This window comes from Oncorhynchus masou, chromosome 30, assembly GCF_036934945.1.
Source record: "Oncorhynchus masou masou isolate Uvic2021 chromosome 30, UVic_Omas_1.1, whole genome shotgun sequence".
Lineage (NCBI taxonomy): Eukaryota > Metazoa > Chordata > Actinopteri > Salmoniformes > Salmonidae > Oncorhynchus > Oncorhynchus masou.
This window is the reverse complement of record NC_088241.1, coordinates 8763438-8777486: the sequence shown is the minus strand read 5'-3', so window position 1 is coordinate 8777486 and position 14049 is coordinate 8763438. Positions and strand designations below refer to the sequence as shown.

Below are 14049 nucleotides of genomic sequence, written 5' to 3'. Positions count from 1 at the left end.
GATCGACCAGTCGATGGCGATCAACCGATTGGTGACCACTGATCTAGAACCTGTCTTTCATAGATAACTATGCTTGTCTTGTAGAGAATAGTGTGTTACCCTTACCTTGTCTGTTGTAGAGAATGTGTCTGTCACTACCATGGTACTTCCCACCTCCCATCATGCCACCTCCCACCCAACCACCCTCCTCCTAACCCCCAGCTACGCACCGGACCCCCGAGGTAACGTACAGCCCTCCCTCACCCTTAACACACTCCTCCTCTCCATCTCTCCATTCTTCCCTTCCTTCATGGTCACAATCACCGCCTCTTAGCAGCTCTTCTCCTCCTCTCTTCTCTGTCCTTTTCTTGTCACCGTCACTGACACATGTTCTCCCTTTGTCCGCTGTAACCTTCCCTTGACTGGCCTTCCCACACACTCTCACCAACACACACACACACATCCCCCCACTCTCATCAATGGCTGGCTGATGCTGTGCTCTGGCCACTCAGTGATTGTGTTGGGGCTGTGTCAGTGTGTAAGTCCCATTGGGTGGGAGCACACAGCTACTGTTGTTATTGTTACAGACCCAGGGATGGGACGGCCATAGGACTTCTGTGAGGGACACAAGGATCTGTGGGTGGAATGACACATTCACACGCACACATACGCACGCACGCATATATACACACTTACTCACACATACACACTCACGCTCACATAAACACACACAGGGCCAGCTCTAGCCTTTTGGGGGCACTAGCGAGGTTTGGTTGTATGTTTTTAAAGTTGATTTCCTGCAGTTTAACACATTTTGCCATGGGGTGGAGAGAAAAAAAAAGTATTATTAAAAAATGTATGCAATTCTACTCATTTTGCTATGCTATGCCGGGTTGGCTCTGCACACAGTCCAGCTCGTCTTCACCCAGCCTGGCAGACTTTACATCAGTACCACGGTTTTTCGTGCCTCCCTTCTCGGAGAACCTCTCTTGTACCTCTCTGAACTCAGCAGCAGACAGAGAGCCCCTGCCACTCTCCTACGTAACTCTTCAGGAGCAGTGTTGTGTATTGAGCTGGTTAAGGACAGCCCACCAAATATCTTTGAGTGCCAGCTGTGCCTCTGGAGCCAATGGTTTGAGTTATGGAATGAGAAGGAGAGGAACAGTTTCCTGCACATTCTAGAAGAGGGACCTGGTCTTTGTTGCCTACTTCTACAGAGGTGTAGCTGGGACAGCAGGCAGGGATGGAGGGATACGGAAAATACTGGGGGGTAATTGGTAATTAACTACAATGACCATAATCCATTGCACATCTACATGTCCGGTCTGTGTTTCTTTTATGCCTGCTACAGAAGAGACAGAAGAATGTGCGATCGTGAGGGGATATAGAGAGCAGCTGTTGCTTCGCAAGGTATCGCTACCTGAAAATACACTAAATACACAAAGTGATTGATAGTTGCTATTCAGCAGTCATAAAAGTATGCCTTTACTTACTTTGAAGAACTACAAAATTGTGATTTGAATAAAATATCAAATAAAATATACACAACAGAAATATTTTAGTAAAATAATGTGACTAAATGAAGGTTAATAAGATATTCAGTAATGGGCAGTCACTACCATCACCACCATCACCACCATCACCACCTTCACTACCATCACTACCATCACTACCATCACCACCATCACCACCATCACTACCATCACTACCATCACCACCATCACTACCATCACCACCATCACCACCATCACTACCATCACCACCATCACTACCATCACCACCATCACTACCATCACTACCATCACCACCATCACTACCATCACCACCATCACTACCATCACTACCATCACCACCATCACTACCATCACCACCATCACCACCTTCACTACCATCACTACCATCACTACCATCACCACCATCACTACCATCACCACCATCACCACCTTCACTACCATCACTACCATCACCACCATCACCACCTTCATACCATCACTACCATCACTACCATCACCACCATCACTACCATCACCACCATCACCCCCATCACTACCATCACCACCATCACCACCATCACTACCATCACTACCATCACCACCATCACCACCATCACTACCATCACTACCATCACCACCATCACCACCATCACTACCATCACTCCCATCACCACCATCACCACCTTCACCAATTTCACTACCATCACCACCATCACCACCATCACTACCATCACCACCATCACTACCATCACTACCATCACCACCATCACCACCTTCACTACCATCACTACCATCACCACCATCACCACCTTCACTACCATCACCACCATCACCACCATCACCACCATCACTACCATCACTACCATCACCACCATCACCACCTTCACCACCATCACTACCATCACCACCATCACTACCATCACTACCATCACCACCATCACTACCATCACCACCATCACTACCATCACTACCATCACCACCATCACTACCATCACCACCATCACCACTATCACTACCATCACTACCATCACCACCATCACTACCATCACTACCATCACCACCATCACTACCATCACTACCATCATGGGACTTCAATATTCAAGGTCTGACAACACTGCATCTTTTTTGTTATTTTGACCAGTTGTCATTTTCTGCAATTAAATGCTCTAAATGACAATATTTTTATTTGTAATTTTATTTTTTTTTAAATTTACCCAAACAAATACCTGGAAATAGTCAAACCAGAGAATCTGATAATTTTGCAGTGGTCTTTTAATTTTTTCCAGAGCTGTATATACTATATATACAGATAGATGGATGGATAGATAGATGAGATGAGGGAAGGAGAGGGAGTTGGAAAGAGAGGTGGTGAGGGGGAAGGTAGAGAGGAACTATAAGACAGGGAAGAAGGGATATGATGACAGGAATTATTATCATTTTCTCTGGGGTCCTAACCGACCACTTATGTCGCTTTTGCCTGGAGCCGGCCCTGAAAACACACACACACACACACACACACACACGCACACACAATGGCAGGGCAGTTAAGCCAAGCTGCTTCTCTGTCTCCCACTGTGAGTAAGTGGCTGTCATCACACAGAACAGAGGGACACCACTGGGATCTCTTCTGTCCATGTGTGTGTGTCCTCTCTCTCTCCTTCATCCTCACTCTCCAGGTCTGTATTTTCCTCTATTTTCTATTACCTCTCATCATATCCCGTCTTCTCTGTCTTATTGCTTCTCTCTCTCTCTCTTGCTCTCTCTCTCTCCCTCTCCCACTCTCCTCCCCCTCACTACCTTTCTACCTCTCTTTCCTTCTCTCTCTCTCTCTCTCTCTCTCTCTCCATCTCTCAGGGGAAGAGATGAAACAGAGGGAGCAGAGCATTATTCTGCTCTTTCTGACAGTCAGGAGGTGTGCACCTGCTGTGCCTCATGTTTGAATGTCAGAGAGAGCGATGCGGGAGCGTTATTGGGCACGTGGGGAGAACGGCGGGCTCCTTTATACTGTCACTCATTACCCACCGAGCTTTGGGCACAGCAAGGGAGAGAAATGCACCATGGGAAGGCAGCGCTTAATTTTTCATCCGTCATGAAATATTGCTCCGGCAGACTTTTCAACAGACGCTTCTACACTCTTATTTTTCTGTCTTGCCCGTGCTGCCACTGATAGATAGACGGACACACACACTTTCTCATTTGCAAGTTGTCTTTGCTCTCTCCCCTCCTCTTTTTTTCTTCATCCATCCTCCACCTCTCTGTGGCTGTGGTCTTTTGTTAGCATTGTGTTAATGATTCCTGTTTTAATTCCAGTCTGGTCGAGGTCTTGGACCGTGCCCATTCCTATGTGTCCTTGTCTCCTGGGCAGGGTTGGCACTATGTATTCACACACAGGTGGTCACTCCACATTTTCACTCCAGTCGGTATGAATCGTCTTTATTCTGGGAGTGTCTGTGGTGTAAACACAAACTTGCCTCTGACTCAAGGTGCTCTCTGTATACCGGAGCTCTGTTGGTCTGAGCTCTTCCAATCGCCAGTGTTCTGTGGGTAATAATGCAGATATGGTGAAAGATACAGTAGATGATCTCACCGTTCAGGGATGTACAGACTTTGATTTAATGCTCCTTCTCTCTTTCCTCCACATATATCTCTGCCCCTACTCTCTCTCTCTCTCTCTCTCTCTCTCTCTGTCTCTGTCTCTCTCTGTCTCTCTGTCCGTCCGTCCTTCCCTCCGTCCCTCTCAGACCCCGGGGCAGTGATTGAGACCCACAGTGCAGTACCGTACGCTGTGATAGGGGGCGTTCTGGCTCTGCTGGTCTTCACCGTCATCTGTGTTCTCATCGTCACCGTCTGGTGCTCTGTCCGACAGAAAGGTAACACGCCAAGGCACGCACACAAACACACCCACACACATGGCATTCACACTATTGAAAAGTTATATGAATTCCATTAAAGGTGAGGCCACCATGAATTCTCAATGGTCACGCCTCACATCACTTTACAATATCTGTCTCAGTGAATTAAAAAGAGTAAATAAAAGATGGACCCAAATGGATGGAATGAGATAGGGGGATGAGAAGGAAAAGGGAACGCTCTTTCCTATCTCTCCTCAGAACATGACAAACGACCTTGTGTCTTAGCCAGGAGGGTTGGTGGGAAATGTATGCTATAAACAGTGGGTGCATGTTGGGTGCACAGTGGGTGCATGTTGTTTAATGACCCCTATGGTTTACTGTATCAGGGCACATCAAAAAAAAATGAAACACTGTTACCCACGCTCCCCCATAATTTGAACAGCCTCTGGCAGCCCACTGATTCCTCCTTCGGTGCCAATAAAGTTATCCAGGAGTAGAACCTTTGAGACCAGGGAGGGGCCATGCAGCCAGAATGCCAATCAGCAAATAGACAGAGCCATTACAACCAATCATTATCATTATTACAATTAATCACTATTAGGGCCCTGTCTCTGTCCTGCTGTGGCTGCCAATGTGCCAATCAAAGCCTTGACCAGACACACTATCCACGAAGAGACTGCCATTGGCTCCTGCAGTGATACTCAGCTTGAACATGATTGGGCTTGTTGGGCAGGTTTCCCGGATACAAATTAAACTTACTCCTCGACTAAAAAGCATTCTCAAAGGATTGAAATCGCTTTTTAATCCAAGCCTAGGCTTAATCTGTGTCTGGCCCTTTAAATTCTGAACTGATGATGGAAATCAGAGAGAAATTAAAGATTTTAGTTTGATAGTTTGACTTTCTCTTATTATTACATTACTCTGCCGTAGCTAACTTACCCACCGTCCTTCTCTCTCTCTCCCTCTCTCTCTGTGTCTCTCTCTACCCTTATCTTTCTCTCTCTGTGTCTCTCTCTACCCTTATCTTTCTCTCTCTATGCCTCCGCCCCTCTTTTTCTCTATTTGCACCATGCTTGGCCCTCTCTCTCCTTTCCCCCTCTTCCTCTGTCAGGCTCATATCGTACCCAGGAGCCTATACTTAATTGGTACTGACCTAATTCTAACTGAACTAATAATTAATCACAGGTAGGACTTCAACAATATGGTAAAGATTGCTTTGATGGGTTCACAGAATGTCACAAGGATTATATTACTCTGTCACAACTAACCTCCACACCCCTTCACCTGTCTCCCTCTCTCTGCTGTACAACCTTCTCTCTCTCTCTGCTGCACAACCTTCTCTCTCTCTCTGCCTCCTCTCTCTCTCTCTCTCTCTTTGCTGTACAACCTTCTCTCTCTCTTTATGCCTCCTCTCTCTTTCGCTCTCTCTCTGCCTCCTCTCTCTCTCTCTCTCTGCCTCTCTCTCTCTGCCTCCTCTCTCTCTCCCTCCTCTCTCTCTCTCTGCCTCCTCTCTCTCTGCCTCCTCTCTCTCTCTCTCTGCCTCCTCTCTCTGCCTCCTCTGTCTCTCTCTCTGCTGCACAACCTTCTCTCTCTCTCTGCTTCCTCTGTCTCTCTCTCTGCTGCACAACCTTCTCTCTCTTTATGCCTCCTCTCTCTATCGCTCACTCTCTCTCTCTCTCTCTCTCTGCCTCCTCACTCTCTGTCTCTGCCTCCTCTCTCTATCGCTCACTCGCTCTCTCTCTGCCTTCTCTCTCTCTCTGCCTCCTCTCTCTCTCTCTCTATGACTCTCTCTCTTCCTCCTCTCCCCTCTGTCTTTGCATCTCTCAATGCCTCTCTCTCCCTCTCTCCTTTTTTCTCTCTGTGTTCATTCTCCCTCTCCCAGGTTCATATCTTACCCATGAGGCCAGTGGGTTGGACGAGCACGGGGAGGTCCAGGAGGCTTTCCTCAACGGGAATGATGCCAGTCAGGGCAAGAAGGAGTACCTACTGTAGCCTCCATCCCCAAAACCCACACCCCTCCCCCAACACGCCATGACGGGTGGCCTTCTGAGTCGACTGTAATACTACTGCACACAGACCACATTACAGACCACAACACAGACCACAACACAGACCACAACAGGGACCGAAAGAGAGACGATCCGTCCAGCCCTTACATTACAACTGTGCCATACTGTAGGTGTACTGGAGGAAGGAGCGAGGGAGGATGACAGAGATAGGGGAAAGTGATAATAGGGTCATTATTTTGATAGAGCGAAGAGATAACAAGAAAGAGAGCCTCAGCACTTTCCTCCCCTGTGGTAATTGGAGAGGGAGGGAGAGAGAGAGAGAGGAAAGAGAAAAAAATTCAATTTCCAAAATGTTCAATCCATAACTGGCACAGACAAACAGGTGGGGTGGGTATGATTTCCAGAAACTATTGAGTTTGAATGCTCAATTTGATTACTTGAAATTGCCAAAGCACATCAGCCTACAGAGAGCAGCTCATCTATAATTATTTGACAACATTGCAGAGTGTTACCCTGAAAGTCTCTTAAAGTATTTCTGAACTATTCAGTCAATTCTGCAGACGGCCCAGGTATTGTATTTGCCGTCCGTTCTAGGGAGTCTGCCAATGTTTTCTGGGTAATTTAGAAACCTTCCCGTTATGAATGACTGCTTTCCTCGCAGAACAGAACTGTTGTTTCTCTTCTTTGAATTGTCTCTCTCTTTCTCCCTCCCTCTCTCTTCACCTCTCTTTCTAGTCCTCTTCTTCCCCCTTGTTCCCTCCCTCCCTCTCTCTTCACCTCTCTTTCTTGTCCTCTTCTTCCCCCTTGTTCCCTCCCTCCCTCTCTCTTCACCTCTCTTTCTAGTCCCCGTCTTCCCCCTTGTTCCCTCCCTCCCTCTCTCTTCACCTCTCTTTCTAGTCCCCGTCTTCCCCCTTGTTCCCTCCCTCTCTCTTCACCTCTCTTTCTAGTCCTCTTCTTCCCCCTTGTTCCCTCCCTCCCTCTCTCTTCACCTCTCTTTCTAGTCCCCGTCTTCCCCCTTGTTCCCTCACTCCCTCTCTCTTCACCTCTCTTTCTAGTCCTCTTCTTCCCCCTTGTTCCCTCCCTCCCTCTCTCTTCACCTCTCTTTCTAGTCCCCGTCTTCCCCCTTGTTCCCTCCCTCCCTCTCTCTTCACCTCTCTTTCTAGTCCCCATCTTCCCCCTTGTTCCCTCCCTCCCTCTCTCTTCACCTCTCTTTCTAGTCCCCGTCTTCCCCCTTGTTCCCTCCCTCCCTCTCTCTTCACCTCTCTTTCTAGTCCTCTTCTTCCCCCTTGTTCCCTCCCTCCCTCTCTCTTCACCTCTCTTTCTAGTCCCCGTCTTCCCCCTTGTTCCCTCCCTCTCTCTTCACCTCTCTTTCTAGTCCTCTTCTTCCCCCTTGTTCCCTCCCTCCCTCTCTCTTCACCTCTCTTTCTAGTCCTCTTCTTCCCCCTTGTTCCCTCCCTCCCTCTCTCTTCACCTCTCTTTCTAGTCCCCGTCTTCCCCCTTGTTCCCTCCCTCCCTCTCTCTTCACCTCTCTTTCTAGTCCTCTTCTTCCCCCTTGTTCCCTTCCTCCCTCTCTCTTCACCTCTCTTTCTAGTCCCCATCTTCCCCCTTGTTCCCTCCCTCCCTCTCTCTTCACCTCTCTTTCTAGTCCTCTTCTTCCCCCTTGTTCCCTTCCTCCCTCTCTCTTCACCTCTCTTTCTAGTCCTCTTCTTCCCCCTTGTTCCCTTCCTCCCTCTCTCTTCACCTCTCTTTCTAGTCCCCATCTTCCCCCTTGTTCCCTCCCTCCCTCTCTCTTCACCTCTCTTTCTAGTCCCCGTCTTCCCCCTTGTTCCCTCTCTCTCTCTCTGTCTTTATCTCTCCTCTATTGTTGGCCAATAAAGAAAGGATTAGTGCCAGTCTCCTTTCGTGAGTTAGAAGAAAGGGAACATAAGTCGACGAGACACATTAAGGAAAATCATAATTATTTTAAAATGCCCTTAAAGGGATAAAAATGTTACAATGTCTTATAGAGAAACAAAACGAGTGAAAGGAAAGTAATGAATAAAGAAAAATACATGATGGATATTTTTCTGAATGCCATGCACACACACACACACACACACACACACACACACACACACGCACACACGCACGCACACATGCACGCACAACCTCACACACACACGCACGCACACACGTACACGCACACACGCACACACGCACACACACACACATACATACATACATACATACATACATACATACATACATACATACATACATATCTCTCAATTCTTTATTTGTATAAAAATGTAAACAGTAAGATAACTTAAATTAATCTTTTAAGAAATTGAGAAAAAAACAGTTTACTATTGAAAGCGTTATGAAGCTACTATACTAACACATTATTAGCCTCGAGGTACAAAAACAAACTAGTGTCCAGTGATCAAAACAGAAAATATGAAGAAAAAATTTGTCTTTATGAAATACCTGAGGTCTTATTGATTTTTTTATTAATTCTTGTTATTATTTGGACTATTATGATTGTTATTATTATTACTGTTATGATTGTTATTATTATTACTGTTATGATTATTGTAAATGTTATAACTGTACACCTCCCATGTTTGTTGTTTTTGGTTCTTCTATAGAAACTGCTGTCTTTCCACTTCTCTCTGACTCTATCTCTCGAGTTCTTTCTATCTTTGTCTCCTGTGTCTATTTGTCCCTTCTTCTCGTCTTTCACTACTGTTTATTTTATAGTCATGTTGATATAGCTAACTTTTTCTTTATAGGGGAAAAGATACAAAGCACGACAAAATAAAAAAATACTTCAGAAATAACACAGGAGACGAGTCTGTTCGTCTTTATTTAGAAATGTTCTGAAACACGGTGAGAGGAGAAGAGACACAGCAGATGACAACATCAATAGAGAATAGAGAGCTAAAGGTAGGAAGATGGAAGGAAGGAAGGAAGGAAGGAAGGAAGGAAGGAAGGAAGGAAGGAAGGAAGGAAGGAAGGAAGGAAGGAAGGAAGGAAGGAAGGAAGGAAGGAAGGAAGGAAGGAAGGAAGGAAGGCTAGAAAGAGCTAGAACAGATGAGGGGTTGAAAGAGAATAAAAAACATATGTAAGGATCCATGACTGGTAATTAATCGTGGGAAGAGACGGGAGGAGAGGGAGGGAGAGGGAGAGAGGGGGAGAGAGAGGGAGAGAGAGGGAGGGAGAGGGAGGGAGGGAGAGGGAGGGAGAGAGAGGGAGAGGAACAGATAAAGAGAGGAACAGAGGGAGGCAAAAGGACAGTCAAGTCAGATGCACAGAAAAATATGACGCCCCCACTATTTCCATGCAATCAATACCCGATTCCGTCAAGAAGCACTCAACTTGTCCATCTGCGTGTGCGACTGGATACAAAAGCTGCTGGAGGTCGCTGCGTGATGGATCGATGTGTTTGTCTTCTATCGACAATGAGGCTCCGCAGCAGGCTGTCATAAAGACAGATTGTCAAACGGCAATCAAAGTAATGGACTCACCAGGACACGTGCTATACTAGCCTATACCAGCTGACGTGAACCAACACTGTAGGCAGTAGGACAATGGAGACACCATGTCCAGAACACATCCCCAGGTTAGCTGGAATAATGACACAGAAACCTGATTTAGCAAATGGTGGGTGACACATCTCTAGAAGTAGCCATCAGAGCCTGACTTCATCCAGCAGTGCTCTAATACTAGAATGGCTTGTTCTATAACGGATAGTGTTCTAGAAGGATTAAACACTACCACGAGGACGTCTCAGTCCGTCTAAATCAATCATCAGAGAAGATATTACCCTGTCACATAACCCTCCCTGAGGTGACGCGTAAAACATGAACATTTAGCTGATTCGTGTACTGTAACACGTTTATATCAGTAGTTCTTCTGTTTTATGTGTCATGGCCTGTTATGACAGGCATATCTCTTCCTATGATAGCCTACCGTCATACGCATTCTATACCATTGGTACATTACAGCCCCAATACCAGGTAAACACCAGCACTGTGAAATAGGAAGTGCCAGCAGTAGCACTGGCCCCAGTTAGCCTCGGTTAATGGTAGAAAGGTGACCGGAGTGGCCTCTCGTCTCTGGTAATGACCTTTGTGGTGCATCGGCCGTGCTGTGCCGTTGTGGGCCCAGCCATTGATTGAAGTGGTTGAGCGTGTCGGTCGGTGGGAAGTGGTTAGAGAAGCACAGCCTAATCAGGAAGGACTGTGCTCTCAGGCAGACGGAACGTTTGAATGGACACCCAAGCCAGAACGGGCTCTCTATCAATAATGTATTCCAGGCAGAGAGAGATGTTGTTTTTGTTAAGATCTAAGGGTCAGAGAGAGAGAGAAAAATAGAGATGGTGGATTGATGTATGATGATGTACAGGTACCTGTCAAAATTAGGGAAACACCAACATAAAGTGTCTTAATAGGGAGTTGGACCACCACGAGCCAGAACAGCTTCAATGCACCTTGGAATATATTCTACAGGTGTCTGGAACTCTATTGGAGGGACGCGACACCATTAATCAATGAGAAATTCCATAATTTGGTGTTTTGTTGATGGTGGTGTCTCAGGAGTCGCTCCAGAATTGTAAATGAGAACTTGTTCTCAACTTGCCTACCTGGTTAAATAAAGGTAAAATAAAAATAAATACAAATTGGGTTGAGATCTGGTGACTGAGACACACACACACCCTTTAAACCCCCTATGCTCCTTTGAGACCCCTGATTCAAAGTCTCTGAGATCTCTTCTTCTAGCCATGGTAGCTAAAATAATGGTAAACTGGGATGAACATAAAGAGAGAGATGTACATAGAGAGAGATGCACATAAAGAGAGAGATGAACATAAAGAGAGAGATGCACATAAAGAAAGAGAGATGAACATAAAGCGAGAGAGATGAACATAGAGAGAGATGCACATAAAGAGAGAGATGAACATAAAGAGAGAGATGAACATAGAGAGACTTCCGGTTCCGGGTTGGAGCGAGCGGTCGCATCTACACTTCGGTCCGCAGGTAGTATAACTTTTCATTACATTTCATTATAGTACAACGGTACAACGGTTTGATTTGTCTAATCTTAGCAATCTCTCCTTAGCTAGCTACATAGCCGTCTTTGTATCAAAGATAATTGCGTAATTATCGTATTTCGTCGTCCTAACGTAGTCTACACTGCTATCTGCCCAGCAGCTAGCTAACTAGCTGCCCAGCAGCTAGCTAACGTCCACCGTCTACCAGCACTGTAGAAACTATTACACTCAACTGAACGACTTGATTAGTGTAGTGTTACCTAGCTACATAGTTGTCTTTGCTGTCTTCGTATCCAAGATAATTGTGTAGTTTAGAGTGCGTAGACTTAGAGTGATTATCTTAATTTACCGAGGTTAGCTAGCCAGCTATTTGTCGTCCTTAACGTAGGAGATACTGCTAGCTAGCTAGCCAACAGCTAGCCAACGTCTACCGAATAGAACTTCAACAACCCGGTCTACATTCCGCTTCACTCCACAGGTAGTATCACATTTTCATTTCACTTCATTACAGTACAACGGTTTGATTTGTTTGATCGTAGCTAGCTAGCTACATAGCCGTCTTTGTATCATAGACAATTGTGTAGTCTAGAGCGATTTTCTAGGTTAGCTAGCCAGCTATTGTCGTTCTTTTGACGTAACGTAACGTAATCAACACTGCTAGCTAGCCAGCTAGCCCCTGAATAGCAGCACTGTAGAAACTATTCACTCAACGGAACGACTTGATTAGTGTAGTGTCAACAACGCAGCCACTGCCAGCTAGCCTACAAAGTCAACAACGCAGCCACTGCCAGCTAGCCTACTCCAGCAGTACTGTATCATTTCAATCATTTTAGTCAATAAGATTCTTGCTACGTAAGCTTAACTTTCTGAACATTCGAGACGTGTAGTCCACTTGTCATTCCAATCTCCTTTGCATTAGCGTAGCCTCTTCTGTAGCCTGTAAACTATGTGTCTATCTATCCCTGTTCTCTCCTCTGCACAGACCATACAAACGCTCCACACCGCGTGGCCGCGGCCACCCTAATCTGGTGGTCCCAGCGCGCACGACCCACGTGGAGTTCCAGGTACCAGCCCTTTCAAGCTTAACATCCTTATCATTTATCGCCCTCCAGGTTCCCTCGGAGAGTTCATCAATGAGCTTGATGCCTTGATAAGCTCCTTTCCTGAGGACGGCTCACCTCTCACAGTCCTGGGCGACTTTAACCTCCCCACGTCTACCTTTGACTCATTCCTCTCTGCCTCCTTCTTTCCACTCCTCTCCTCTTTTGACCTCACCCTCTCACCTTCCCCCCCTACTCACAAGGCAGGCAATACGCTCGACCTCATCTTTACTAGATGCTGTTCTTCCACTAACCTCACTGCAACTCCCCTCCAAGTCTCCGACCACTACATTGTATCCTTTTCCCTCTCGCTCTCATCCAACACTTCCCACACTGCCCCTACTCGGATGGTATCGCGCCGTCCCAACCTTCGCTCTCTCTCCCCCGCTACTCTCTCCTCTTCCATCCTATCATCTCTTCCCTCTGCTCAAACCTTCTCCAACCTATCTCCTGATTCTGCCTCCTCAACCCTCCTCTCTTCCCTTTCTGCATCCTTTGACTCTCTATGTCCCCTATCCTCCAGGCCGGCTCGGTCCTCCCCTCCCCGCTCCGTGGCTCGACGACTCATTGCGAGCTCACAGAACAGGGCTCCGGGCAGCCGAGCGGAAATGGAGGAAAACTCGCCTCCCTGCGGACCTGGCATCCTTTCACTCCCTCCTCTCTACATTTTCCTCCTCTGTCTCTGCTGCTAAAGCCACTTTCTACCACTCTAAATTCCAAGCATCTGCCTCTAACCCTAGGAAGCTCTTTGCCACCTTCTCCTCCCTCCTGAATCCTCCTCCCTCCTGAATCCTCCTCCCCCTCCCCCCCTCCTCTCTCTCTGCAGATGACTTCGTCAACCATTTTGAAAAGAAGGTCGACGACATCCGATCCTCGTTTGCTAAGTCAAACGACACCGCTGTTTCTGCTCACACTGCCCTACCCTGTGCTCTGACCTCTTTCGCCCCTCTCTCTCCAGATGAAATCTCGCTTCTTGTGACGGCCGGCCGCCCAACAACCTGCCCGCTTGACCCTATCCCCTCCTCTCTTCTCCAGACCATTTCCGGAGACCTTCTCCCTTACCTCACCTTGCTCATCAACTCATCCCTGACCGCTGGCTACGTCCCTTCCGTCTTCAAGAGAGTGAGAGTTGCACCCCTTCTGAAAAAACCTACACTCGATCCCTCCGATGTCAACAACTACAGACCAGTATCCCTTCTTTCTTTTCTCTCCAAAACTCTTGAACGTGCCGTCCTTGGCCAGCTCTCCCGCTATCTCTCTCAGAATGACCTTCTTGATCCAAATCAGTCAGGTTTCAAGACTAGTCATTCAACTGAGACTGCTCTTCTCTGTATCACGGAGGCGCTCCGCACTGCTAAAGCTAACTCTCTCTCCTCTGCTCTCATCCTTCTAGACCTATCGGCTGCCTTCGATACTGTGAACCATCAGATCCTCCTCTCCACCCTCTCCGAGTTGGGCATCTCCGGCGCGGCCCACGCTTGGATTGCGTCCTACCTGACAGGTCGCTCCTACCAGGTGGCGTGGCGAGAATCTGTCTCCTCACCACGCGCTCTCACCACTGGTGTCCCCCAGGGCTCTGTTCTA

At 47.1% G+C, this 14049-nt stretch overlaps 2 protein-coding genes across 5 annotated transcripts in view; both read left to right on the top strand.

Annotated features, from left to right (window-relative positions):
* Window positions 1-9157, top strand: part of LOC135521991 (cell adhesion molecule 4-like) — a 241878-nt gene extending 232721 nt beyond the window's left edge. For 2 of the 4 annotated variants that reach the window (XM_064947847.1, XM_064947846.1), the window contains exons 7-9: window positions 120-221; window positions 4214-4342; window positions 6207-9157. In XM_064947847.1, coding sequence (XP_064803919.1) covers window positions 120-221; window positions 4214-4342; window positions 6207-6316 — 341 coding nt within the window. In that variant the 3' untranslated portion in view covers window positions 6317-9157. Of the gene's footprint in view, window positions 1-119; window positions 222-4213; window positions 4343-5435; window positions 5510-6206 lie in introns of all 4 variants that reach the window. The other 2 variants (XM_064947848.1, XM_064947849.1) reach the window with 2 other exon arrangements.
* Window positions 6356-9157, top strand: LOC135523021 (YLP motif-containing protein 1-like). Its single transcript, XM_064949748.1, has 5 exons — window positions 6356-6362; window positions 6882-6949; window positions 7231-7322; window positions 7377-7646; window positions 7697-9157. The coding sequence occupies exons 1-5, from the start codon at window positions 6356-6358 to the stop codon at window positions 8316-8318; spliced, it is 1059 nt and encodes a 352-aa protein (XP_064805820.1). The 3' UTR covers window positions 8319-9157.
* Window positions 9158-14049: the final 4892 nt, after the last annotated feature.

What these genes read in the sequence shown, in the direction of transcription:
- LOC135523021 (XM_064949748.1), top strand. An exon ending in AGTCTGCCAATGTTTTCTGG is followed by an intron (nt 6,950 to 7,230) that starts GTAATTTAGAAA and finishes CTCTCTTTCTAG; the next exon opens with TCCCCGTCTTCCCCCTTGTT. An exon ending in CTCCCTCCCTCTCTCTTCAC is followed by an intron (nt 7,647 to 7,696) that starts CTCTCTTTCTAG and finishes CTCTCTCTTCAC; the next exon opens with CTCTCTTTCTAGTCCTCTTC.